Source organism: Scyliorhinus canicula, chromosome 13 (genome assembly GCF_902713615.1).
Source record: "Scyliorhinus canicula chromosome 13, sScyCan1.1, whole genome shotgun sequence".
NCBI classification, from domain to species: domain Eukaryota; kingdom Metazoa; phylum Chordata; class Chondrichthyes; order Carcharhiniformes; family Scyliorhinidae; genus Scyliorhinus; species Scyliorhinus canicula.
Window position 1 is genome coordinate 151,923,468 of NC_052158.1, and position 27,923 is coordinate 151,951,390.

General features: G+C 45.0%; 1 protein-coding gene across 1 annotated transcript; it reads right to left on the reverse strand.

Moving 5' to 3' along the window:
• Positions 1 to 14,653: 14,653 nt before the first annotated feature.
• On the reverse strand, positions 14,654 to 22,332 carry LOC119975968 (extracellular calcium-sensing receptor-like). Its single transcript, XM_038815964.1, has 6 exons — positions 22,196 to 22,332; positions 20,834 to 21,125; positions 18,307 to 19,143; positions 17,736 to 17,963; positions 15,656 to 15,779; positions 14,654 to 15,546 (listed from the first exon to the last, which is right to left on the reverse strand). The coding sequence occupies exons 1-6, from the start codon at positions 22,222 to 22,224 to the stop codon at positions 14,654 to 14,656; spliced, it is 2,403 nt and encodes an 800-aa protein (XP_038671892.1). The 5' UTR covers positions 22,225 to 22,332.
• Positions 22,333 to 27,923: the final 5,591 nt, after the last annotated feature.

Genomic DNA, 27,923 nt, shown 5'->3' on the forward strand with positions numbered 1-27,923 from the left:
TGCCATAAAATGTGAGATATTTCCCAGGTATGTCCTGTCCACAATAGCCAGGACATATCCAACTGAGCCAATTCTCCCCCATCAGTCTACTCTTGATCATCAGCAAAGTGATGGAAGGAGTGGTCAACAGAGCTGTCAAGTGGCTGTGGCAGTAGTAATCTGTTCTTAGTTTGGGTTCCATAAGGAACACTCGGCTTCTGACTCCATTCCAGTCTTGGACCAATCATGGAAAAAATAATTCAGGTCAAGAGGTAAGGTGGGAGTTGACTGCCTTTGGTTTCAAGCTTTGACGATGTGTGACATGAGGCAGACCTGACAATTCTGAAGTCAATGGAAACCAGGAGCAGCATCTCCACTGGCTTGAGTCATACATTGCACAAAGGATGGTTTTTGATTGTTGGAGGTCAACCATCTCAATCCCAGGATCCCACTGGAGGAGTTACCCAGGGTAGGTAAAGGTAGAGTCACTATAGTCCCAGGTTGCTTTCCTTTTTGAGGGGGAAAACTAATTGAACCTAAGGATCGCCACACCTCGGGCGAACCATCTTCAGCTGTTTAATCACCTTCCCTCCATCATAACGTCAAGAATGGCGATGTCCATTGATGATTGCACAATGCTCCGGACCATTTGCAATACCGTTTCTAGGCCATTTACATATGCCGCACGATCTGGACAACACTCAGGTTTATGTGGCAAGTGGCTAGTTGGTAGCATTCATGTCATGTAAATGACAGACAATGACCATCTCAACAAGAGAGAATCCAATCATCTTTTGACATTCATCGGCATTACGATCGCGGAATCCCCAACTATCAATATCCCTCAGGTTACCATTTAACTGGGCCTGCCTTATAAGTAAAGTGAAATCATAGAATCCCTACAGTGCAGAATGAGGCAATTTCGCCCATGGAATCTACTGATCCTCCTACCACCGCCCATATACCACCCCTCAACCACCCCCCCCCCCCCCCCCCCCAAGATGTGGGGAGATCAGAATCCAAACCGAGTCCCTGGCTCATAGTCGGCAGCTTTGCTGGGTCCCGGTATTGAGGACTATCGTGGAGGAGGCGTTCTTGTTTATTTTTACTGATTGTGGTCTACGGGCCAGAAACCCGAGGATCCAGTTGCAGAATGAGTGATATCCAAAGAGACATGGGGGTTTAGGTGCATAGATCTTTAAAACTCCAGAACCAAGCACAGAAAATAATCAAGAAGGCTAATCTAATGCTAGCCTTTATATCTCGAGGTGGAATATAAGGACACATAAATTATGCTGCAGCTTTATATCGCCCTGGTTAGACCCCTCCTGGAGTCATGTGATCACATCCTGGCACCTCTCCTTAGGAAGGATATTTTGGCCTTGCGGGGAGTGCATCTCAGCTTCACAAGAATGGTACTTGGACGTCAGGAGTTAAGTTATGAAGAGAACAAGTGAAGTCTGTTTTCTCTAGAATTTAGAAGGTTAATGAGTAATCTCATCGAAGCATTTTACAGGAAAAGACGGTAGATAAAGATAAACTGTTTCCCTGGGAAATTCTAGAACTGGGGAGCATTCTCTAAACTTTGGGTTAGACCATTCAGGAGAGATGTTCGGAACCACTTCTACATGCAAAGGGTAGGAACTTGGAACTTTCGATTTGGAACTTTCTTCCACCATCTTGATGCTAGATCAGATGTTAACTTCAAATCCAATAAAGTTTTTTTTGTTCAAGTGATATGGGCCAACGACAGGTATATGGCATTAAGCCAAATCTCAATCATGATTTAATTGAATGACGGAATGGATGGGCTGAATGTTCCTATGTTCTTATGCTGGAATCTGAAACAAAAACAGAAAATGCTGGACAATTTCAACAGGTCTGACAGCAAAGCTTTGACAAAGAGTCATCCAGTCTCGAAGTATTAGCTCCGTTCCCGCTCCACAGATGCTGTCAGACCTGCTGAGGTTGTCCAGTGTTTTCTGTTTTTCTCCCGCCTACCAGACCTGGCTGCAATTTTACAGTGGGACGGGCGAGACATAGGCCGGACCACCTGCCTTTGATCTATTTGACACCCTTAAGTAGCCATTGAGGAGCCACCTCTGTATCGTTTCCCGCCCGTCCTCAATTTTCAGGTTGGCGGATGATCTGGGGCACCGGGCTCTTACCCAGGGCAGGAAGGAAGGGCCTCCATCAACAGCCTTCTTTCAATATCGGGGTGCCCCACTCCACAATTTGGGTGCTCCTTCACCCCTGATCACTACACCAACTGGCCTATCACCCTGGCCTCAACGCTTCCTCCCCGCATTGAGTGTCTTGGCAAACTCTGCGGACTGCTTGTAGTCCCGCTTCTGTCCACTGGACCTCCGGCGCTGCTGGGACTAGAGAGCTGCCAGCCAAACGTGCAGTTCTCTGAGGTGACACTTGATGAGGAGTAAAAGGAGGCGGCCCTGCCTCCAGCCATTTATCTTGGAGCATCAAATGGCTGCAAAGTATCTACACCGACTCTTCACCATTTTAAAAGTTCTGTCCTAAGTCTACATTTCCTCTCCCTATCTTTCTGCCAAAATGCACCATCTCCCATCTTCATTTTCCATCTCAACTGTGAGAAATAGGAACCTTTAAGACATTATATTTTAGGGAATTATTTATAACTGTATAGAGTTAGCACTGTAGCAATAACTGGTTTGATTCTTTCTCTCTCTCTCTCTTTAAAAAAATGATATATATTGAGTCAGGGACCAAGACAAGATAGAGATAATGGTCACAAAATTTACACACACAGCTTTGTGGTCACTAGACTTTACAAACATTCATGAACGAATGTCAGCAACCCCTCTGACTCTGCATAGATGTCTTGCAAATAGCCTCCATCTTATGGGAATTTTTTTTCTAAAGTGACCTTAATGATAGGGACAGACAGTGGGTAAAGTTGGCCACCCTAACATTTTGTGCTGTATTCATTTGTCAGACGTTGCTGAGCAGCAGACTGACATGAGCGAACTTACCATCCACTGGAAATAGTCCCTAGCTTGGAAACAACCGGATTCCGTCACCAAGGGGCAGTCTTCAACAAGCAGCGATTTTCTTCAACTGGAAGGTGAGCTAGGGAAGAGGAAGGAAGACCGACGGAAGCGATTCCTAACACTTTGGCCAGCGAGCAGAAAGCTACTGAGATCAGCACACTCCATGCCAACCATCCAAAAGTCCTCTAGGATAAGTGAATCGCTCTCAACTGTCACTCGTTCTATACTTTTTCTGTCTGTTGAACTAATGCGGCTAAATTGCTTCTTCCTAATGGTCTATATAAACTACTTTAAAATTACACACAACTGCCTCTCTTAAATATCCTTGGCTCCCGAACCCAAAATATTGCACATTGTTGTCAGAAGTGGGGTCACCATTGTTGAGACGACATTCGCTCGAAATCTGAGTCGTAACATTATTAGGTTGTAGGTACATGCAGGAGGTGTAGTCAATAAGGGAATCAAGGAGAAGCAATGACATTGGCAAATGCTAGGGAATGACTGGTGAGAGTCTGACTGAGAAAACATGTGTACCTGGAGCCAGAGATATCCTTGGAGCTGTAGATAATTCCATAAAACCATAAGACATGGGAGCAGAATTATGACACTCGGCCCATCGAGTTTGCTCCGCCATTCAATCATGGATTCCGGCAGTGATTACTTGATGGGTTTTCCAAAAGCGTTCGGAAAGGAAAGGTTAAGTTGAAAAAGGTGCGGAATATGTTCATCTACAGTGCATTGTGCGTTACAGGTGGATAAAAAAAAGTACATGGTTAAGGGAACAGATCAATAAATTGCAAAAGGAAAGTGGGTGGCTGGCATGAGCTTTCTTATTCTGCTTTCTCATACAATCAGCTTCCCGATAAAGAGGAGGTGGGTGGAAGAATTGATTGTGCAAGAAAATAATTAGACCAAAAACTGGAACCCGTGAAAGTTGATATGACTCTGGAGCAGGCAGTTGAATCAAAAGAGGCCGTGACTGGGCCATCTGCAGCCAATGGCGCTCACCCATAATGATGGTACCAAAACCAGACGGTATCCAACGGTTGTGTGTTGTCTATAGAAAGTTTAATGCAGTTACAAAAACGGACTCTTATCCTATCCAACGTTTGGAGGATTGCATTGAGAAAGTGGGACAATCAGTTTTTAATTTTCAAACTGGATTTATGTAAAGGTTACTGGCCGGTACCTTTATCTGAAAGGGCAAAGGAGATTTCAGATTTTGTGACTCCAGATGGTATATACCAATTCAAAGTTATGCCATTTGGCATGAAAAACCGCCCCAGCCACATTTCAACAGTTAACTAACACAGTCGTTTCAGGATTACCCAATTGGACGGTATACATCGATGATCTGGTAATTTCCAGCCAGACATGGACAGTACATTTTAAACATCTGATGGAGTTATTCAATCGATTTCAGGCGGCGGGTTTGGTGATACACCTAGCCAAAAGTTAATTTGAAAAACCCAAGTCACTTTCCTTGAGGAGTTTCCGATACCCTCAAGACAAAGGGAAGTAATGCGATTTCTTGGCATGAGTGGATTTGATCGAACATTTATGCAAAAGTTTTGGAGCGTGCTTGCTCCACAGATGGGGTTGCTGAAGAAACGCCGAAATTTTCAGTGGACAGCGGACTTTCAACAGGCATTTGACTGCCTGAAAGCTGTGATAACCAATGCACATGTGTTGGAGAATTACAAGGGACTCTGTGATCAGATTGAACTAAAGTATCTGGCTTTAAAGAGAAATGCCAAGGCGTAGAGTAATGGATGGATCGTGCAGAGATCTTGTTCAAAGAGACTATCAATCATGAAGATTTCAGTTGGAGGAAGAAGAACAGAAAAAAATGATCATATTATTATACCAGTTTGTATGTGTTGTTTTTTAAAACGAACAAGTATATTTACTGTGTGCATTTCTTAAAGGATAGTGCAAAGTTGAAAAAATGAAACCATCTTGAAGTTGATGGTTTACTATTTTTTCTGGGGGGAGGTGTCATTTGAGAGTACCTTGAAAAAATGTGTGTTTAAGAAATGTATCTTTACGAAATGGAGCTGCTCATATTACTGGAGTATTGTCAGAGTGTGGTGGAGCTGAGCTCTACTTCTGCTTTTTAGTTTCAGTTTGAGAAAAAGCTTGGGTGTGTCTGTGTTTTTCAGTGAGCTGCATCTGAAGTTTAAACAAAGAGTTGTACGGTTGATCTCTGCCATCCAAAGACTATCTATGGATCATTTGGTGAACCCAGAATTGTAAAAGGCCTCAATATTGAATGTCAACCTAATGTGCTCCTGGTTGAAGGTGTGTTAAGTCTTTTGGATGTTAAAAGGACAGCTTACAGGGTTACTGGGTGTTGTAGTCTTTGGGGTCGTATTTGATTTAATGGTTGCTTTGATGTTCACTGTTTGTTTTGAAAAAGGTTAACTTGCGTTCATAGAATAAACATTGTTTTGTTTTTTTAAATACTTGTCAATTTTTTAAATACCACTCTTGTACAGTGGGCCGTGTGCTCCCCATACCACAATCTATTAAAAGTTGTGGGAGAGGTGAACTCCATGATACACTTTGTGGTTCTCTAAACCCCGACACATAACAGAAGGAAGACCTGGTTGTTGCTGAGTTTCAGATTGGACTTGTGAAGATGCGGCTGTTGCGACTGACAAGCTTCATGCTAGACTTACTGTTCAGAGGGAAGTGAGAGACTGTTGTGTGCTCTGTTTCATGGAGACGTGGCTGACCCCTGCCTTACCTGACTGCTTTGCAACCTGAGGGTTTCTCAATTCAGCAGATGATCGGACGGCGTCCTCAGGTAAGGCAAAGAATGGTGGGGTCTATTTTCTCATCAACTCCTCGGTTCTCAGCTGTGGCAATCCTGATGAGTTATTGCTCCCCGGATCTTGAATACTTGATTGTGAAGTGTCTTCCACGGGAGTTCACTTCTGCATTATTACAGCGGTCGACGTTCCACCCCAGGCAGATTGATGAATTGTTCACTGTTATAAATAACTTTGAAACTAATGTTCATCATGGCCAACGATTTGAAACAGGCAAATCTCAAGAGTGCAGTTCCAAAATTTTACCAACACATTTCCTGTCCCACCAGAGGCACGAACATCCTTGGCCACTGTTATACTACCATCAAGGATGCTTACTTGCTGCTCCATCCCCCACCCACATTTTGGGTAATCGGAACACAGGATGGTGCGCCTTCTCCCGGCATACAAGCAGACACTGAAGCACAGGATACAGTTAAGAGAGTCGTGCAACCAGAGCGGCGAGATCCCAGGTTCAATCCCGGCCCTGGTTCACTGTCCGTGTGGAGTTTGCACATTCTCCCCATGTTTGTGTGGTTTTCGCCCCCACAACCCAAAGATGTGCAAGCTGGGTGGATTGGCCCCGTTAAATTGCCCCTTAATTGGAAAAAAAAATAGTTGGGTAGTCTACATTTATTTTAAAAAAAGAAAGTCGTGCAATGCTGGTCTGAGGCAATGTAAGAGCTCCTACCCGACTGTTTGGAGTTAGTGGATTGGCCCATGTTTAAGAACTCAGTGGCCAACCTAAACGAGCATGCTGCAAAAGTCACAGTCTTCATCAGTAAGTGTGCTGAGGACTGGCTGCCAAATAAGTTAATATGAGCATTTCCGAATCGGAAACTATGGTTCGACCGGGACATCCATTCCCTTTTGAAGTTCTGGTCTAACGTGCCTAAGATGGGAGACCTTGACCGATTCAGGAACTCTAGGTACGACCTTCATTGCCATGCACTTATATCTGCTTGGGCCATTTACCGGGTCCATTCTCAGACATCTTTAACCTCTCCTTACTCTGTTCTCAGGTTCCCACCTGCTTCAAGAAAACCATTATCATGCCGGTGCCAAAGAAAAGCCAATCAGTGTGCCTCAATGAATATTGCCCCGTGGCCCAGACGTTTATTATTATGAAGTGCTTCGAGAGGTTAGGTATGAGATGCATCAAATCCAACCTTCCAGATTGCCTTGATCCACTGCAATTCGCTTAGTGCTTCAACCGATCCACAGCAGATATTATTTCCCCTGGTCTTACACTCATCTTTGGTACATCTCGACAACAAGGACACTAATGTCAGGCTCCTGATTATTGCCCGTAGTTCTACTTTTAAGACCATAATTCCAACCAAGCTCATATCCAAACTCCAAAACCTAGGACTTGGATCTTCCCTTTGCAACTGGATATTCGACTTCCTAACCCACAGACTGCAATCAGTAAGGATAGGTAATGACATCTCCTCCATGATAGTCCTAAACAACAAGGCCGTACAAGGCTGCCTACTCGGCCCTCTATTATACTCGTTATACACATGATATTGTGGCAAACATTTAGCTCCAACTCTATCTGTAGGTTTGCTCATAATACAACCATAGTGGGTAAGATTTCAAGCAATGGCAAGTCAGAGTACAGGAGAGAGGTAGAGAAGTTGGTAACATGCCATAATGACAGCAATCTCTCCCTTGTCAGAAAAACAAATGAGCTTGTCGTCAACTTTAGAAAGCAAGGTGTAGTACATGCCCCTGTCTATATCATAAAACAATGGAGCCCCGACAGTGCAGAAGGACGCCATTCAGACCATTGAGTCTGCACCGACCCCTGAACAGAGCACTCTGCCCAAGTTCTCTTCCTCGCCCTATTCAATAACCCCTTAACCTAACTTGCACATCTTTGGACACTATCATGGCCAATCCATCTAACCTGCACATCTTTGGACTCTGGGAGGAAACTGGATCACCCGGAGGAAATCTACGCAGACACTGGGAGAATGTACAAACTCCACACAGTCAACCGAGGCTGGAATTAAACCCGGGTCCCTGGTGCTGTGAGGCAGCAGTGCAAACCATGTGCCACTCCATGTCACACAATGTGGAGATGGTTGACAGTTTCATGTACCTAGGTGTGATCATTACCAACAATTTGTCCTGATCTATCCATGTCAGCATTGTGATTAAGAAAAGGCAACACCGCCTTTACTTCCTCAGGATCGCACCCATCATGACTATCCTTTTTTCAAACTTATTCCATGGAGCAGAAAGTACAAAATCTTGAGAACTCGCTATAACAGATTCAAAAAGTGATTTTGCCTGCTTCTACTAGACTCTTGAATGGCCCGTGTATGATTAAATTGTATTTTTGATGTTTTATTTCTTTTTTACGGTTATAATTATTTATTGTATGTTGTACTTATGTATGTATATGTTTGTGGAGTGATCTGTGAAGCCTGTACGCAGAATAATACTTTTCTATGTACCTTGGTACATGTGACAGATTCTATCAATAAACATAAGCCTGTGAAGATGTGCTTGTTGCTGTGTCTCAAATTGGACAGTGATTAACCATGACCCCTGTGACCTCGATCAGTGATGGCAAGATCTGGATTAAAGGAGAAACATCGGAGACGTGGAGACATCTTGCCTCGCAACGGGTAATATCTAAGTCCAAGCCGTGAGTTTTGGCACTTTGAGTAATCGAGTTTTGCTAACTTTTGGTATCTTTTCCTAAATCAGTAACTAGTAAGGCAAAATGAAGGAAATTGTTGCACGATAACTTAAGAGTTTGGGTGTCTTGTCCGCTGCGTCAGTTGACCCGAATCCAAAGTGCACCAAATCCTTGTTTTTGCAAAATAATCTTGGGCGGGATACGTCTCACAAAGCAGTAAAAAGTTTTGAAATAATTGGGATCTCGTCTAAAATTCGGTTATATTGGATTTGGATTTGTTTATTGTCACATGCACCCGGGTACAGTGAAAAGTATTGTTCTGCGTGCAGCTCAAACAGATCACTCCATACTTGAAAAGAAAAGAAATAATCGGGCAAACATAAAATACACTATGTAAATTCATAGACACAGGCATCGGGTAAAGAATACAGGAGTGTCGTACCATTCGGTAGAGAAGATGTGTGGTGAGATCAGATCAGTCCATAAGAGGGTTGTTTAGGAGACTAGGAACAGCGGGAAAGTAGCTGTTTTTAAATCAGTTTGTGAATTTGTATTTGAAAATAAGTTCCAAATGAGCAAAGTGACAAATAAAGTTCAGTTCTTTTGATTGGAAAGTTTTCTTTTAAAGCCACTATGTCAAGTGACGTGAATTTGAGAATGTTTATCTCTGCCCCTTGGAAAAACAAAGATGTTCATTCTTTCTACTGGCAGCTGCTTTACAGATTCACCACTGAACTTACATATTGTCGAATGTATCTGTTGAACGGTAGTGAACGTTGTATTTCTAAAATACAAATGTGACTGGACATCATTAACATATTAAGTTCCAAGCAGAGCCACAATGGGTTTTGATCTTTATGTGTGTTTTTCAAACGTTTCCAGTGCAAGACAAGTTCCAGGAGATACCATAGCAAGGGTCCCGAGACATTTGCAAATTCAGAAACGGATCTACCGACATCAAATTTGGACTAAAGCCTTTCAGAGGCTTGACTTTGACCATTCAGGCCATTTCTTGGCATTTGTTATCTTTCGAAGCGAAAGGGAATATGAGAAAGTTCCCTCTAAACTGATTGCACTTCGGTCTCTGATATAAAAGCACCCGAGCCTGGTCATAATTGTTTCTGAAATTGTAATTAATGCAATAACTTGATATGCGTTGGTATTTCAGGAATTTGAAGGAAAATCTATTTGAAGCTAAAATGAATAATCATATTTTCAATTTTTAAGAAAAACGATTGGGAAACCAGTCACGGCGGTTCCTGTATATCATATAAGAAATAACGTTTATTCTGGGCAAAAATGTAAATCCAACACTAGCAAAACACATCAGTCCAACAGTGGGTGGCACGACAACACAGTGGTTAGCACTGTTGCTTCACAGTGCCTGGGACCCGTGTTTGATTCCATTTGGGTGACTGTGCAGAGTCTGCACGTTCTCCCTGTGTCTGCGTGGGTTTCCTCCGGGTGCCCCAGTTTCCTCCCACAAGACGTGATGTTAGGTGAATTGGACATTCTGAATCCCTCAGTGAACCTGAACAGGCGCCGTGGTGTGGCAATTAAGGTATTTTTATAGTAACTTCATTGCAGTGTGATGTAAGCCTACTCGTGACACTAGTAAAGATTGTTATTGTTAAAAATGGTGTGTGGCTCGGAAGGGAACTTGCAAGTGGTCATGTTGCCATCCATCTGTTGCCCTTGTTGTTCTAACTAGCAGAGTTGGGTTGGTCACTGCTGTTGAATCAGCCTGAGTGAATTGTTGCAGTGCATCTTGTAGATGGTACACACCGCTGCCACTGTGTACTGGTAGTGGACGGAGTCACATTGAAGGTGGTAGATAGGGTGCCAATTAAATGGGTTGCTTTGGCTCTGACCATATCCACTTTCTTGAGTGTGTATTGAGGTGCATTCATCCAGAGAAGTGGACAGTATTTCATCACAGTCCTGACTTTTGCCTTGCAGATACATTGTGAGCAAACCTTGGAGAGTCCAGAGTTGAGTTAAGCACCATAGAACATCTAACCTCTGACCTGTTCTTGTAGCCACTGTATTTATATGTCAGTTTTTGGTTAATGATCACGACCAAGGTGGTTCATATAATGTTGCTTGTAAATCTGTGGCTCCCGAACCTAAATTCTTACACAACATATTGCATTTGTCCTTTTTGTCACTTAAATAATCCACCTGACTTCACGCACCGTCCTCTTTGTTTCATTATATCCCCTCTTGCCCTCCTCATCTAAAGAATCCTGACTTTTGTGCCATTATCTTTCACCCTTGTTATAGTATATCCTGCCTGTGCGTGAAGTGTTTCCCCTTTGCTGATCGTCCATTGTTTCCTTAACGTTTTTACTCAGTGGGCTAGACAAATGGTTTGTCATGCAGAACAAGGTCAGCAGTGCAGGTTCAATTCCCATACCAGCGGAGGTTATTCATTAAGGCCCTCCTTCTCAGCCTCGCCTGAGGTGTGGTGATCCTCAGGTTAAACCACCACCAGTCAGTTCTCCCCCTCAAAGGGGAACTCAGCCTGTGGTCATCTGGGACGGTGGCGACTTTACCTTTTATTCCCGCAGTGCTTGTTACTCAACAAACCAATTCAGTGCACGCTGCATATGTACATAAATGTATTCTGGACTTATTTGTACTGCTCCTAGTTCTTCTTAATCCATTCTTAACTAAGATGGTCCCACTTCCCTTCCTACTGTACAACACTCTCATTTTCTGCACTTTTTTTGCCGTATACAGTGCATTCAGCTGTTTCTGGTTATCATGTGAAATGAATCGAATTGCCTAAAGATTTCTATTTCTGACTCTGGAGGAGACCAAGGTGAATTATTGACCTGGCACGTCTGGCTGAAGGTGGGTGCAAATTCGTCAGCCTTGTCTTTTACAGTGAAGTGCTGTTCTCTGCCATTCTTGAGGGTGGGGATTTAATGATGATTCCTCTTCCCGTTGTTGCTTAATAGTCCACCACCATTTCTGATCGAGTGTGGCTGGACTGCAGAGTTTCGATCTGATCAATTGGACGTGGATTGGATCAATTAGCTTTGATTTGTATCATGTGGCTTCCCTGTCTTCGTAAATTAGTTCGTAGCTAAACTAGAATTAAGTTAAAGGACAACTATCAGCAGAGATAAAAGAGAATGGGAGTGCAAACAGAGGCAGCTATGTTCCCATGTTGATGAAGAATAGGGAGGCCATCCAATCAACTTGGATATGAAAAAAATGACCAAATATCTTCAATCAAGAGACACGATCCTTTGTAACAGCTGCATTGAAAATCACCCCAACAGTCAAAAAAAGTGATACCAGAGATCAGTAACTTAAAAAATTGAATATTGTGTGTGGCATCTTTTTACTTGGACAACAAAATGATGAGTTTCAGCCTATAACTGAATTATTAAAATGTAATTATCAAGTAAAAGGTTATAAGAAGGTGATCAGAATGGCAATGGCGTAGTAGTTGTCCTGGACTAGTAATACAGAGACGAAGAGCAATGCTCTGGGGACGTCGGTTCGATTCCCAGCAAAACAGATAATGAAACTTGAATCCACTAAAAATCTGGAATTAAAAAGTCTGTGATCTCGCAAGCCACTCAGTTGAAGGTATTAATTAAGGATGGAAACAAATGCTGGTGTTGTGCAAAACTAAAAACAACTAGAATATAGTATTGAGTATAAAAATTGGCAAGTCATGTTGCAGCTGTATAGAACCTTAGTTCGGCCACACTTGGAGTATAGTCTTCAATTCTGGTCGCCACACTACCAGAAGGATGTGGAGGCTTTAGAGAGGGTGCAGAAGAGATTTACCAGGATGTTGCCGGGTATGGAGGGCATTAGCTATGAGGAGAGGTTGAATAAACTTGGTTTAGGGCAGCACGGTGGTGCAATGGGTTACCCTCACGGCGCTGAGGTCCCAGGTTCGATCCCGGCTCTGGGTCACTGTCCATGTGGAGTTTGCACATTCTCCCCGTGTCTGCATGGGTTTCGCCCCCACAACCCAACAGATGTGCAGGCTTGGTGGATTGGCCATGCTAAATTGCCCCTTAATTGGAAAAATGAATTGGGTACTCTAAATTCATTTTTTAAAAGAATAAACTTGGTTTGTTCTCACTGGAACATTGGAGGTTGAGGGGCGACCTGATAGAGGTCTACAAAATTATGAGTGGCATAGACAGAGTGAATATTCAGAAGCTTTTTCCCAGGCGAGAGACGTTAATTACTAGGTGGCACAGGTTTAAGGTGCGAGGGGCAAGGTTCAGAGGAGACGTACAAGGCAAGTTTTTTACACAGAGGGTAGTGGGTGCCTGGAACCTGCTGCCGGAGGGGGTCGTGCAAGCAGGGACGATAGTGAGGTTTAAGGGACATCTTGAATACATGAATAGGATGGGAATAGAGGGATACAGACCCCGGAAGTGTCGAAGATTTTAGTTTAGATAGGCAGCATGGTCGGCGCAGGCCTGGATGGCCGACAGGCCTCTTCCTGTGCTGTAATTTTCTTTGTTCTTTGCTCTTTGTTCCAGAATACTTCGGAGGGAGGTCAAGAGAAACTCACATAGAAGTGTGGTTTGAAAATATAAACGTGCGTGTGATCGAATGAGCATTGCAATAGGATTATCTTTTGATTGGTCCAAACCGTGGCACAAATAGTGGAGAGGAATGTGGGGAGGGAGGAGGTCATAATACAAATTTCAAAAGTATACATGGAAAACGCCTGGACATGTTTTTATCTGAATTAATGTTTTGTAACCCATGTGTTGGGATGCATGAAGAAATCCTCATTCATAATTTTGATACCTCGAAACTTGAACATTCCCAACGCAAACTGCAATAGCTGGCCTCCACACTCTGTTCTCTGTACATTTCAGGTCATCCAGAACTCTGCTACCTTGCGTTCTTACTAACCCTAACTCCCATCCATCTATCCACCTTGTGTTCGTAAAGCAGTAACTCATCCTGTCATCAACACATGCCCCTTTTCCTCCCAGGTATCTGTGCCCAGCTTCCTTGATGCAAAAGTCGACGCTTGTAAGGGACCACATATGCGCGGCTGTGCAGAACAAATAAATAACAGTGCTGCAACACTTAAACAAATCATCAACTCAGACCAAAAGGAAATTAGACGGAACGTTGATCTTACCTCATGTAATTTGGCCCACCTGACCATTCCCGATTTAATTCTCAGGTCACTGCTGGCCATGTCTTCAGCTGCTGAGGTCTTAAACTCTGAACTTCCGACCTTGTTTCTGGCTAGTTTGGCACAACATCGTGGGCCGAAGGGCCTGTACTGTGCTGTATAGTTATATGATCTAAGTTCTTAACTCCTCCGCCTCTCTACCTCCCTTTCGCTGTTTCACAGGTTCCTTAACTGCACTTCCTTCAATATCGATTTATGAAACTCCGTGCCTAATCAAGAAATTAATCACAAAACCCTTGCAGTGCAAAGAGGCCTTTTGGCCCATCGAGTCTGCGCTGTCTCCCTGACAGAGCATTCTACCTAGTCCCATTCTACCGCTTTATCCCCCTAACCTTTATAATGCTCTTGTAAAGCACCTTGTGAATTCTGCTTACATTAAACGTGCTGTGCAATTATAAGTTGTGTTAGTTGTAGGAAATCGGAAGAGAATGGAGTTCATCAAAAACGGGGTGGTCAGTGGCACAATTTAGTAAAATGGTTGGAATTTAGGACATGCTACCGTCTCTGCAGAGAAGAACTTGGGATGCCACAGAGAACCTTTTGTATATTTCGTTGATTATTTTGTCTGTGCCATCTTTGCTTTTATGGTGGATTCCATATCTTCACGACATCTCATTGCTGTCAGTCTTTAGATTTATTTGATTCGTAACATTACATCTCAAACATAGTATTGCAATGCCACAGAATCCTTTTGTTTATGATACTGAAATCTAATTCCCGTTCTTTTAGCTTAGGGAACATTCTTCCATTTTATTCTTTACACTGCAGCGTGAGATTCAGCTTGGAAATCGTGTACCCATGAAAGTAACATCTGGCTCAATTTCATTATGAGCCCATTAACTTTACATGTGAAGAAGTGTCAAAGGTTGCAAAGGACAATGGGGACAGAGCAAGGTCATGGGGTCAAATGCGGAGCTCTTGCGAGGAGAGGGCACAAGGCAACTGGCCTCCCTCGATGCTGTTTGAGTCAATGGTTGGTTGGAACAATTTAACCCATCAAGCATCTCTTGGTATTCAATTCTTCTCTCAGAAGGATAATATAACATTTAGGTGCAAATATGCAAATCAGCAAACCCGAACTAGATGACAGAATGGCAAATATTTCTACCGCAACAGTGTATTTCCCAGGAGAACTTACATACGCTGGAATGAAAGTTATCCAAACGGCACAAAAGATAAGCATGCTAAAAGTTATGTGTTTCGCTTCGTTGAAATTATCAGGAAGTTTTCGAGCTAGAAAAGCAGCCACGAAACACACACAAGACAGAAATCCAATGTAACCTAATACACAGTAAAAGCCTATTGTGGACCCGACATTGCATTCGAAGACTATTATCTCGTGAAAATAGTCGCTGTTCTTCTCAGGGTAGGGTGGCGATATAGTTAACCAGGCAACACATATTAAACTTTGGACAAGTGTAAGAATTAAAACAGTTAACCGCTGTTGTGTGGGTCCAAACCATTTCATGAGATTGCTGTTCGGGAGTGTTGCGTTAAATGCCATCACCACAACGATCGTTTTGCCCAGAACGCAAGCAATACAAAGAACAAAGGTAATACCAAATGCTATATGGCGTAATGCGCAGGACCAGCTTGAAGGTTCTCCAATGAATGTAATTGAGCACAAAAAGCAAAGGGTCAACGCGAGAAGAAGCAAAAAGCTCAACTCTGAGTTGTTTGCCTTAACAATAGGTGTGTGTCTGTGAAGGTAGAACGTCACGAAGACACCTGTGCTAATGCAGGCCCCAAACAATGCGAGTGTGACCAAAATAATGCCCATGGTTTCTTCAAAGGACAGGAACTGAATTTCCTTCAGTATGCACTCATCTCGTTGACGATTAGACCGGTATTCTAACGGACAGCGAATGCATTCTGTTGAATCTAAGGACAAACACAATCGGAATCGAAAATGATGATACAAATCCAATAATATTGGCAGACAGATTACAGTTAAATTATTTGTGAAAGGCATTCTCCTATTTGTTCTTACCAGTCATGTTATTTATTTCACCATTCGCACATCGTATGCAGTCAAAACAACAAACCGGTTGACCTTTTCTTGTTGCCTTTCTTGTTCCATTAGGACAGGGGTCGGAGCAAATTGCTTTTGGGACCTTGTTTTAGAGAATAAAAATGCAACAGATAGCCATCATGTACTTTCCTTTTAGTCATAAAATCCCTACAGTGCAGAAGGAAGCCATTTGGCCCATCGAGTCCGCACGGACGTTCTGAAAGGGCACCCTACCTGAGCCCAGTGCCCCGCCAGGTACCTGTAACACTTGAACTTTGAGACACACAGAGGAAATTAAGCATTGCCAATCAACCTATGCTGCGCATCTTTTGACTGTGGAAGGAAAGTGGAGCACCCGGAGGTAACCCACGCAGACATGGGAGAACGTACAAACTCCACATAAACAGTCACCCAAGGTTGGAATTGAACCCAGGAGCCTGGCGTTGTGAGACAGCAGTGCTAACCACTGTGCCGCCCAAGTCCTTTGATATGCACGGCCTCAAGGGGCGAATAGGTCGACAATCCTTCGGGGAGTTGGAGTGAATCCTGAATGCATATTTTCCGTGTTCCTCCCTTTTCCTTGTTTCATTCTTGGGCGCCATCTCCTTGTTGTTCCTTCTCTTACTTCTTCTGATATTTGCTCCCCAATGAGAACTCATACAGCAATTGCTAACTATCCATTGAACGTCAAGATTTAAGTGCAAAACGGAGACCGCTGGCCAGCTTGAGTCACTGAAAGAGGACCAGTTGCTCGACATTTTCTTGATTCCAGCCGCTCCAGCCCCCAAAGCTCAATTCCCTTGTTTTCTGGGTTAATAGATATTATTGACTCATATAATCATGCAAATTGAGATGTGGCACAGAGAGTATAAATCAGGGCCAAATAAATGACATGCTGCAAGTTTGAAATTAATGCTGGAACAGAGAATCCTGAGGCATATTCAAGCACAACTTTCAAGGTTAGGAAAGTGAGGAAGGCTGCTGAACAAGCGTATAGGTCCCTTAGATTGGCTTTCTGCATAGAGGGAGGGTGCAAAAGCGAGAGCGTTATGGGTGACATCTATAAGTAACTGTTTGTGCCTCAGATGATGTCTTATTCCGGGCCCACACATTCGGAAGGATATCAAACCCTTCGAGATGATGCAGAAGGATTCACCTGAGTTACATGGCGAAGACTAGCGAAACCAAAGTTATTCCATCCAGAGAAAAGGAGGTCAAAGGCCGATTAAATAGGGCTGTTCATAGGCGGCATAACACGATGCTCCATCCCGCGTCAGAAAGGGGCAGATTAGAGTGATTTGCCAAAGGTTCAACAGAATGATTAGTAGAACTCATTTCACAAAGTAATTTATGATAGTTTGGAATTCACTGTCTGAAATTGCGACTAAGCAGGTTCAAATAATAAGTTTCAAAAGGGAATTAGAGAAATACATGGAAGCGAAACAATTACAAGGTTCTGGGGGGAAAGCAGTGATAGGAATAATATCGATCTATCAATGCGCTGCCATAGGCAGCATGAGCCAAACGGCTGCTTTCAATGTTATATTATTCTAAGATTTAATTGGGCCCACAATAACCGTAGAAAGAGTTATCGGATTAGTGCCACTGCCCTTATAGTTCGGATGGATTATCGCAAAGCGTATAGAGAGCAATATCATCCTCAGGCCCGAAAGGCTGAATTGCCCACCTGCTCCTCATTCCTATGTTTCTATGTCGATATTTTAAAGTCGAGATAGGTTTTAGCTGTTGTGCCTCAAACTTTGCTGCCTGATATTTGCTTTTTAGATTAAAAACAGGCATGATCTCGCCTGCTTGTTAACTGATTGTATCAGCGGTTGCTGGAAACACAAGGTCGAGCAGAGAAGCTCAAATTGGACCAATGTTGGGAAATGACAACTTTGTTTGCCAGAGAAAAGGTGTTTGGCAATTCGTAACTACGTGTAATTACAACCTTGCTGCGTTAACAAGTTTGGAGACTTTTACAAGTTCGACTTATTCCTAAACCCGGATAAACAGCGGCGCCATTATCCCACAGACTGCCAGAATGAAATATCCTTACCGTGACCTGAGAGCCGCTCCATATGATGGCACCTTCGCTAATGACAAACTCTTGTCCCGGCAATGCAGATCCATCATAGTAGCCAACAGTTACAATCTTCGTGCCACCCAATGCATTCGGTTGCCAGTTGACAATGTCATAGGTTGGAACTGGGTCGCCATTTTCATCAAAATGGACCATTTCGCCAATCTTAGTTATGAATTTGACCGTTTTCAGGTAATACAGTAGCTTTATAAACGGAAAGGGAACAGTTAAAGGATTGATTTGTTGTGGCTAAATTGTTTTAAAAATGCAAAATTGGTTACATTCATCGAAGTATCAAAGTCGTGCTGATATTTCACTTTCTGAAAGGTGATTTTATCAAAAGTCATGGTGAGGAGATGCCGGCGTGGTGGGCACAGTAAGAAGTCTTACAACACCAGATTAAAGACCAACACGTTTGTTTGGAAGTGCTAGCTTTCGGAGCGCAGCTCCGTCATCAGGTGAGTCAGGTGATGGACTTTAACCTGGTGTTGTAAGACTTCTTACTATATCAAAAGTGGCATCTCATAGCAAACTGAACATTATTTACCTGCCATGGTTGAAAGTTTGAAATATCTGCACAGCTGTTATTGTAAAATGGTCCTTTACCAATTTCGCAGGAAAGCATATTATGGAGAGCATGAGCTATGGCATAAGTGGCTTTATATACGTTGTAAGTAACTCTGTACTCAGTCACATCTGTAAATGTATTATGTGCGGTCTGCAGATTCTCTTTTGATGTGCATGCCTGGGTGACAGAGTCAGCTTCAGTTCCAGATGTTCTGTTTCCCATCTTCTCCAGCGTACAGTTGAACGTTCTCTCCCAAAACTCCTTCACAAATGGGTTTCCCGGGTACACAGCGGGGTGAACTTGCATCAGGAATTCTTTCAGCCCTGGTAAACTGACTTTGCGAATTGCAACGCCGATCGCGCCAGAAACAAATAGTCTGCTTTGCCCCGGCGGGAGAGGTGAGGTTGTGATCCAGGCTTCGCTCCCTACCCACTGCACTCCGGTGATGTTTTGTCGTGCTATTTCCCGGAGCAAAATGGCCATGTCCGACTGAGACAGAAAAGCCACAACCACCCGTGTGGAAGATGTCTTTATGGTGTATATGGCTTTGAGCAACTTTTCCTCAGAGTATGTTTTGTGGAAGGACTCCGAGAAAGCGATGCAAACGCCTGAACGGCGGACGATTTCCCTGAAAGCTTGCATTCCAAAGTTCCCATAGTCATCGTCACTTTTAATCGTCCCGATCCACGTCCACCCAAAATGAGCCACGAGTTGGGCCAAGGCCCTCACCTGGAAGTAATCACTCGGTATTGTTCTGAAAAACGACGGATATTCGATTCTGTTACTGAGACAGACGCAGGTAGAAACGTAGCTCACCTACAGGAAAGCAAAAAGGAAGATCAGATTATTCTTCATCAAAATCAAAATAAATACCTGAATTTATAAGGTACTTTTCAGGAGCTCAGGGCGTCACAAAGCGATTTGCAGCCAATGAAATCTTTTTGGAAGTTTGTTCCTGGTTGGAACACAGGAAGTGCCGCAGCCAAAATGCACACAGAGAGGACCCGCAAACAGCAATGAAATAAATGATTGGTTCGTCTGTTCAAAGTTTCGTTTGCGGGGTAAATATTGATCAGGTAGCTCGGAGCTCCCCTGCTCTTCTTAACATGTCTTTATAGTGGGAGGTTTGCGCGAGAGGGCAGATGGGCCCGCGGTGTGACGTCTCATCCGAAGAACGAAACAGCCACAACCACCGGACTCAACGGCACGAGTGTTTACCACTGAGCTGAAGCTGACACACGAGGGCATCAGCCATTAATGTTACATTACATCATTAATGCCTCAATCAATTTAACTTGAGAGTTTAAAGGCTATGAAAATTTACACCGGTAGGCAATTGGTTGTCATCAGAATTCCCAGAATCCCACAAATTAATTCTAAAGTTGTTTGTGTTAAGCCATTTGCTAACATTCTTTGGTGCAGGTCATTCGAGTTTTTTGTCGGCTCTCCTCCCGTTGCCTCTTTCAGAATAAATTAATAGGCTCCTGTGAAGTTTGGGGCAAAACGTAACCCACAAGAATAAATACGCCTTCCTCATCATATATTACCTCATCATTTTAACTCACAAAGCAGAGAAAAAAACTTTACTGCGATGCTGAGTTTTCTCTCGAGGTGAGTAAGTCAATTGGCGCCTTTAAAGATTTTCCAGATAAGCAGAGGATTAGTGATTCAGAGAAATACTTAGATAATTGGCTATTTAATCAAAGAGAAGCACACAAGTAAGAGCATCTTCGTGGTGAAATGTGAAAATAACAAGACAAGGCTGTTTAACATCGATAAAAGGAAGTCTGAAACTTATCGTGGTGTTAGACATTCCAAGCCTTAGCGTCAAAATTGCAGCTATCACAAATCAGGATAACGTTTTTCGGTGGTCCTTAATGGGTTAACTTTGTTAATTTCACTACATAACTCTGAAACTATGGAGGTTCGCCAATAACTGCAAGAAGTATCTAATCGGTTTTAAAGCACGGTAGCACAGTGGTTAGCACTGTTGTTTCACAGCTCCAGGGTCCTAGGTTCGATTCCCAGCTTGGGTCACTGTCTGTGTGGAGTCTCTGTGTTTTCTTCCTGTCTACGTGGGTTTCCTCCGGGTGTCCAGGTTTCCTCCCAGAACTCCCGAAAGACGTGCTTGTTAGGTGAACTGGACATTCTCAATTCTCCCTCCGTAGCCGAACAGGCGCCGGAATGTGGCGACTAGGGCATTTTCACAGTAACTGCAGTGTTAATGTAAGGCTACTTGTAACAATAAAGATTATTATTATATTACAACTTGAAATATAGAATTTGAAAGGATCTTTTAATTTACAAATGATTTTATTGAAATTATAAACTGAAATGTGTTTTACATTTTGACATTTATCGCATTTATTAGCTTCATATTCCTTATTTGTAAGCAAAGCGTTACACCATATGTAAATCTTACAAATAATGTTAATTTCTTGGTTTACACACTGACATTCTATTGCAAGTCCTTAATTTTCATGATAGACTCCGTTATAGACTTTACCATTGGGATTCTGAAAGTGCTGATTAGATTCGCGATGGCCAAAGACTGCGAAGATCCCGAATCTCCAATAATGGCAGAAATATCCGGGGCTCTCTCACAGGGAACATTGGATGCTACTTTCCCCAACCTGTTTAAAAAGTCAAAGGCTGCTTTTATAGATATTGGAGGATTGCCGCAGGAATCGTATATCCGGTAACCCAGGGTCACATTTGGAAGCAGTTCTGGGTCGTTGTTGATTTCCTCGATAGCAAAAACCATCGCCATGACGAAACGGAAGAGCCTGTGCCGGAAGCTGTGAAGAAGGCAGTACAGTGTTGGTTCCGTCAAACAAGCACATTGATTATTGAAACTGCTTGCCCGTTAACCTTTATGACCAAAGTATACCCGATACAAACTTTCAAAATTCACTCTAGTCACACGCTGACTAGAGAAATATTAAAAAGGACTTGTCCAATAGTTTTGCTGAATGTGAAGAGGAATAAATGAAAACAGGAGCAAAAACCAATGGCGCCTGACTCTGAATGGAAAATTAGAAGTTAAACTTTTCAAGTCGCCGCATTGATCAGCGTCAAATGTTTTAAATGTCTCGCATGTTCCATAACATTCAATACTACATCGGCCCATTTAGTCGGAGACAGTTTAGTTCTTCCCCCAAAGGCAACCGAAACAAAACCGAGGAAAATCTAAACAAATCACGATCTGTGTTGCTGCTGTTAACTTACTTTTTAATGGAATTAAAGGTGGATCTCAGAATTTATGACGACTGGGTTTAATCAATACCCGACAGCTGATTGATAAGATGCAGTTTTAATCATTGAGAATACGATTTTTCCGAAGTATCTTAACTAGTGCAAGTCAATGCGGAAAGATATTTAGAGTTTTCAAGCGAGAAGTAACTTAAGAATTCAACACTGGGTTTGCCTCATCACCGGAAGTACTTATATTTCCAATTTCCGTCTAGGTGGTGTTTCCTTCACGGTACAGGCGGGGTTACTGGGTTACGGGGATAGGGTGAAGGGGTGGGCTTAAGGAGGGTCCTCTTTCCAAATGCCGGTGCGGACACGATGGGCCGAATGGCTCCTGCACTGTAAATTCTATGATTTTATGGTAATAAAATCTGGTCGGGTTAAACGGCCTTCAAGCAGGCAGCCGTTTACGTCACTAAATAGGTACTAATAAGCCAACAATAAACTGATACATGCAAAGTATCATAAACAAACTCCATAAACAAACATGTTCATTGACAAAACAGTTGGCACGATTAAGTGATGTCGCTTATCAGAAGCGCGCCAAGTGCGCAAATATGATACAACACTCTTCTTTCGCTTGAAGTACTTTTGCCCGTGACAAGGTTCAACTCACGTCTTGCATTTAATGGCTTTTGGCTGCATTTCAAAGGAAATATCCTGAGACTCAACGCTTGCGTGGACGCTGAAAATTCCACCCAGAAGAATGTCGCCGTCCTTCGATGAGCCCAGCAAATCATCCGTCCCCCATCGTTGACACGTTGGACTATTCGTCGAAACCACGGGAGCAAGGAGCTGCAAGAGAAAACAACATAGAAACAGGTGAAACATTGTTATCAGCAGCTGTCGTTCTCTCGTCGGCTTTATATGTGGCCGGATTTATTGCATACCGTGCAAATTTAGCTCAATCTCTGATTCCTGGAAGTCCCAAAAGAACGCGACTTGCCACATTAATGCGTTGTCAGCTGAATAAGTAGAAAATGACAAACACACACACAAAACTACAGCTGGGGGCTGTTTTACCAGTAAATAAACGATAATTGCTAAGAAACAATAAGGAAACGAATTCAACCGTGCTGAGGACCAAAGGAAATCTCGACCAAGGTTGAGCGGCTATACTAATGATGGAAAATTAATTGTACGAGAAATTCCAGCTCTTCTACCACTTATCTTTCTGCAAACTTAAATTTTACACACGTTAATTTGCAAATCGGGAGTTATCTCCATACTTGTGCCCAGAGACGGGTGTAATCGAGACGCAATTTGGTGAGTGAGTTCTGAGTGCAACAACACGCCCGTGTCAGGATCTATACCAGCAATAGTGATCCTTCCACACAACCGCAACCCCGTCCATAAAACGGTCGCGGCCCCAAGTTACAAGATGCGAGTTTTCTGCAGCTGCCCTTGCTGACAGGCTCTCTTAGCGTTGCCACCAGATATTCAGGTGCACTATGAAATAACGTCAGCTTCCCCGTGTTGTCTTGTAATTTTTAGTTTAGCCTCACTGTTAAATTTATCCGACTGAATTCATACATTTTTATGGCTTCAGCGTAACTTACATTTTAAAAGTCTGAAAGTTTCCACACTTGCAGGTTCTTTGTCCATTGTGTCCAATAAGCTTGAGTGGCTGTTGAGTGAGTCTCAAACTCTAATTTTCGTACTTAAAGATGAACATAAGGTGTGAGAACGACCTTTTGATGAAGTTAGGATTCTTTGCGATGATTTATGCCATTAAAGGCCATTTATGTCTGATCTTATTCTAAAGGGACTCAGAGAAATTTGGGCATCAATTGGTATTGACAGTATGAACGGTTGGATCGTGTTTTCTGGTCTAATTCTAGGCTGTTCCCAAGTAATCAATCCCTATGAATGAGATAAAGATATTGGGCTGGATTCTCCCAAAATGAAATGAAATGAAAATTGCTTATTGTCACGAGTAGGCTTCAATGAAGTTACTGTGAAACGCCCCTAGTCGCCACATTCCAGTGTCTGTCCGGGGAGGTTGGTACGGGAAACGAACCATGCTGCTGGCCTGCTTGGTCTGCTTTAAAATCCAGCAATTTAGCCCAGTGAGCCAAACCAGACCCTCCTGAGACTAAGTGTTGACGCCATCATGAAAACCGTTGAGTTTCACGATTGCGTCATGGGGTCCACAGGTGGAGCGATTCAACGGGTCACAAGGGGCTAGCACGGGCGCATCGTGAAATGCCCAACAGACCGGCCGCCAAGTCACCGGTTCGTCATTGACAGAATGGCATGGCTGAACTTAACAATTCTCCCCCCCACACACAGCACCGCAGACAAGGTAGCCTCCAGGAGAGGAACACCGTGACTTTGGGATGGCAAACTCGAGAGCCTGATGGACACCGCGGCGGAGAGGGGGCTGGTGTTGTACCCTGTGGTGGGCCGCAGGACAGCAGGCACCATTGTTCGCCGTGCCTGGGCAGAGGTGGCAGGCGCCATCAGCGCTGTCAGAGAGGTGGCATAGACTGCAGATCAGTGCAGGAAGAAGCTGCACGACCTCCTCAGGGCAGCCACGGTGAGTGCCCAGCACTGTGCCCCTGGGCCATCAAACACTGTTGCTGTTTGTGTTTGGACCCGCTCCAGGACAAGTCCACGCATAACTGAGCAGACGGCACAAGACATTGTCAGATGCGGATGTCAGATGCACGCCACCAAGTGAGACCCCCTGCATGGTTGCATGTCCTCACGACACATGTGTGCCCACCACAAACCCCACACCCCATCCCCCCACATCCTAAACTCTCCACACCCCAACCCCACACCTACACCCCTCACCCCCTCACCCCACACGCATCAGCCCCTCACCCCACACCCCAGCCCCCCTTACCCCCACACCAACAGCCCTCACAACCTCACGCCTCACACTGTCCACCTGTCTAAACATACATGCTGTCTTGTGTCTCACAGGACTAGCTGGCGATGGACCCGCCCCATGCGTTGCGCCCCACCCCCAGCCTGGACCGGTCTCCCAGAAACCCGAGCATTGACGTGGAGAGCAGCCAGAACACCAGCCCTCTGCCCGAGATGAGCCAGGAGACCACGACCCAGGGGACAGACACAAAGGGGACAGACACACAGGGTACAGGCACACAGGGGATAGAGACACGGGGACAGACATACTGGGGACAGACACACAGGGGATAGACACATAGGGGACAAACACACAGGGGACAAACACACAGAGGACAGACACACAGGGGACAAACACACAGGCGACAGACACACAGGGCACAGACACATAGGGGGCAGACACACAGGGCACAGACACACAGGGGACAGACACACAGGGGACAGACACACAGGGGACAGACACACCGGAAAGAGACACATAGGAGACAGAGACACAGGGGACAGACACACCGGGGAGAGAGTCACAGGAGACAGACACACAGGGGGCAGACACACAAGGGACAGACACACCGGGGAGAGAGACACAGGAGACAGAGACACAGGAGACAGACTCACAGGGGACAGATACACAGGGGACAGACATACAGGGGACAAGCACACAGGGGACCACGACCCAGGGGACAAACACACAGGAGACAGACACACAGGGGACAGAGACACAGGAGACAGACATACAGGGGACAAGCACACAGGGGAGAAACACACAGAGGACAAACAGACAGGGGACAAACACACAGGGGACAGACACACAGGAGACAGACACACAGGGGACCACGACCCAGGGGACAAACACACAGGGGACAGACACACAGGGGACAAACAGACAAGGAGCCACCACCCAGGGGACGTTGGACCTCGGGTAGGATGAGGACATTGACCTTCCGTGACAGCTATCTCCTCACCCTCCACCATCTCAGAGACCATCACTTCGGTTGGGCAAATTAGTGAGGAGGATTCTGGAACACTCACTGGTGTGCATCACACAGCCGAACCGGTACAGCAGGTGGAGGCAGGAGCAGCCGAGGGGCTGGATGGTCGGAGGTCAGGCAGGCCCCAGCAATCAGCTATTGGCCAGACGGGTGCCGGGGTCCTGGAAGATCCATTCCCACCCATAGTGCAGGTGCAGGCAGTGACCCAGGGACAAGAGGTGGGGATGGTGGCCGTCTTCCAGCACCTTCAGGCGCAGATGGAGGAGTCCAATCGCCTGCAGGAGCAGGGAGTGGTGCCGATCATGCGTGCCACCCAGGCCAAAACCGCACGGGTGGCACCCGCGGTGGAGGCAATGGGGTTATGGTGTCGGACATGGGTCAGGTTTTGCAAGGCATGGGGCATTCCGTGCAGGTGGGGGCTGAGGCCCAGGACAGGGCTGCCTTCTTACAGGCAACTATGTGCTAGAGCCAGCTGCACATTGCAGCGGTGCTCTAAACGTGCCCAGTCACAGCAGGCCATTGCGCCATTGCCCAGGTGCTGACCGGTGTTGCACCGACCCAGGGGTAGGTGGCGCAGTCCCAGATGGAGATAGCCCAATCCCTATGCTCGAAGGCCGCTAACACACTGTCATGTGAGTGTGTACCTTTAAGAAATAGGTGTTTATCAAATAATTGCAGTGATGTCACTGTGTGGGTGGATTGAGCTCTGCCCTGTCTTTTATTTCGCCTTGAGCTGGTTTGAGCTAGAAGCCATTTTGTCGCTCTGTGTTGTTTTCTTTTAGCTGTGAATTAGAATGCTGCAGTGAATGCAAGCACACGTGTATCAATCTCTCTCTGCAATCTAAAGAATGTGTTCAGCTCATTTGATGATGTCAACGTAGTACCTGTTTCTGTAAAGAATGCAAACTTGCTGTCTGTATTAAAAGAGTTTTCACTTAATGGATGTTGTTGGGAAAGTTGTTGATGATTACCTATAGAATATTATCTTTGGGGCAAGTATCAGTGTTAGTATTTCATAAGATGTTAATGTGGGTGTTTATAAAGTATTAATTGGATTTATAAAAATAAACATTGCTTTATTGTTTAAAGATTCCAAAAGTCCCTGTTGTGTCACACCTGGAAAGTGACCCTTGTGCTCCCAACAACCAGAATCTATGAAACATTGTGGGTCAGGTTGACTCCATGATATACTTTGGAGTTTTCTAAACCCTGGCCCATACGAATACAGACCCTTGTCGATACCAGAGCGGGCATCCAGGACAAGCAACGGCAGATGTTGGGGGAGCCTCGGGGTTGGCTCTATTCGCACCCCGTCCCATGGAGAAGCCCGGGGACCATCGGGCACCCCGAGTGAGGAGGAGGTGCTGGGGCCCGTGCCACTAGCTCCTGCAGGGGAGCTTCTGATACACCGCAGAGCCTCGGACTCCCGCTCATGTCCCTGGTGCACCTGATGGGCAGCAGGCAGAACAGGGTGGCACCACACCACTCCGGACATCAGAGGAGCAGCCGGCCCCATCTAGGGCTGGCCGTCCCGGGAGACGAGCGGCAACGTTGACCCTAGTCAGAAGGCAGGAGTCACAGCAGTCCGCCTCCACTCCTGCTGTACCATCTTGGGAACCATCTAGGCATAGTGTAAGGGCCCGTAAGGCCAGAAAGTTAGACACCAGCTAAGTTGGCACGGGTGCAGGGCAAAGTTTTATTATAGGGGCTCGGGCACAGACTGTATATACCTCTTCATATTAAATACCTGTTAACACCGTTCAAACCTGCCTCTGTGCTCTGTCTGATGGGTGTGGGGGTGGGGCGGTCAGTGATGGCCAATGGGTGGGGGGTGGTGGGTGTGTGAGAACCAATGCGTGGACCGTGCAGCCCCCCTCCCTCGACTGTCCCCATCGCTCTGTCCCCAGCTATTCGATAGGACCGCGTGATGGACTGACCAGCTAGTGATCACCCAGCTGGAAGTTGCTACTGTGGGCATGAGTCTTGCATTGTTTAATGATGTGGAACATGGAGCTCATTGCAGAGCGGGCTGTTATCATCCTCCATTCCATGGACCAGACCTGCTGTCACTGCCAACCCAGTGCCCTCAACTCGTTGTGCCGCAGGTATATGTAATGGAGGGGGGGGGTGCATGCGGGTGGTTTAGTGGTGTGGGAGGCGAGGGTGGTCTGTGGTGTGGGTGGTGAGGATGTTGGGTGGAGTGGGAAGTGAGGGTGTTCAGTGGTCTGGGAGGTGAGGGTGGTCGGTGGTTTGGGAGGTGAGGGTGGTCTATGGTGTGGGAGATGAGGATGGTCTGTGGTGTGGGTGGTGAGGGAGTTCGGTGGTGTGGGAGGTGAGGCTGTTCGATGGTGTGGGTGGTAAGGGTGGTCTGTGGTGTGGGAGCTGAGGGTGGTCTGTGGTGTGGGTAGTGAGGGTGGTCAGTGGTGTGGGTGGTGAGGGTGGTCGGTAGTTTGGGAGGTAAGGGAGTTTGGTGGTGTGGTG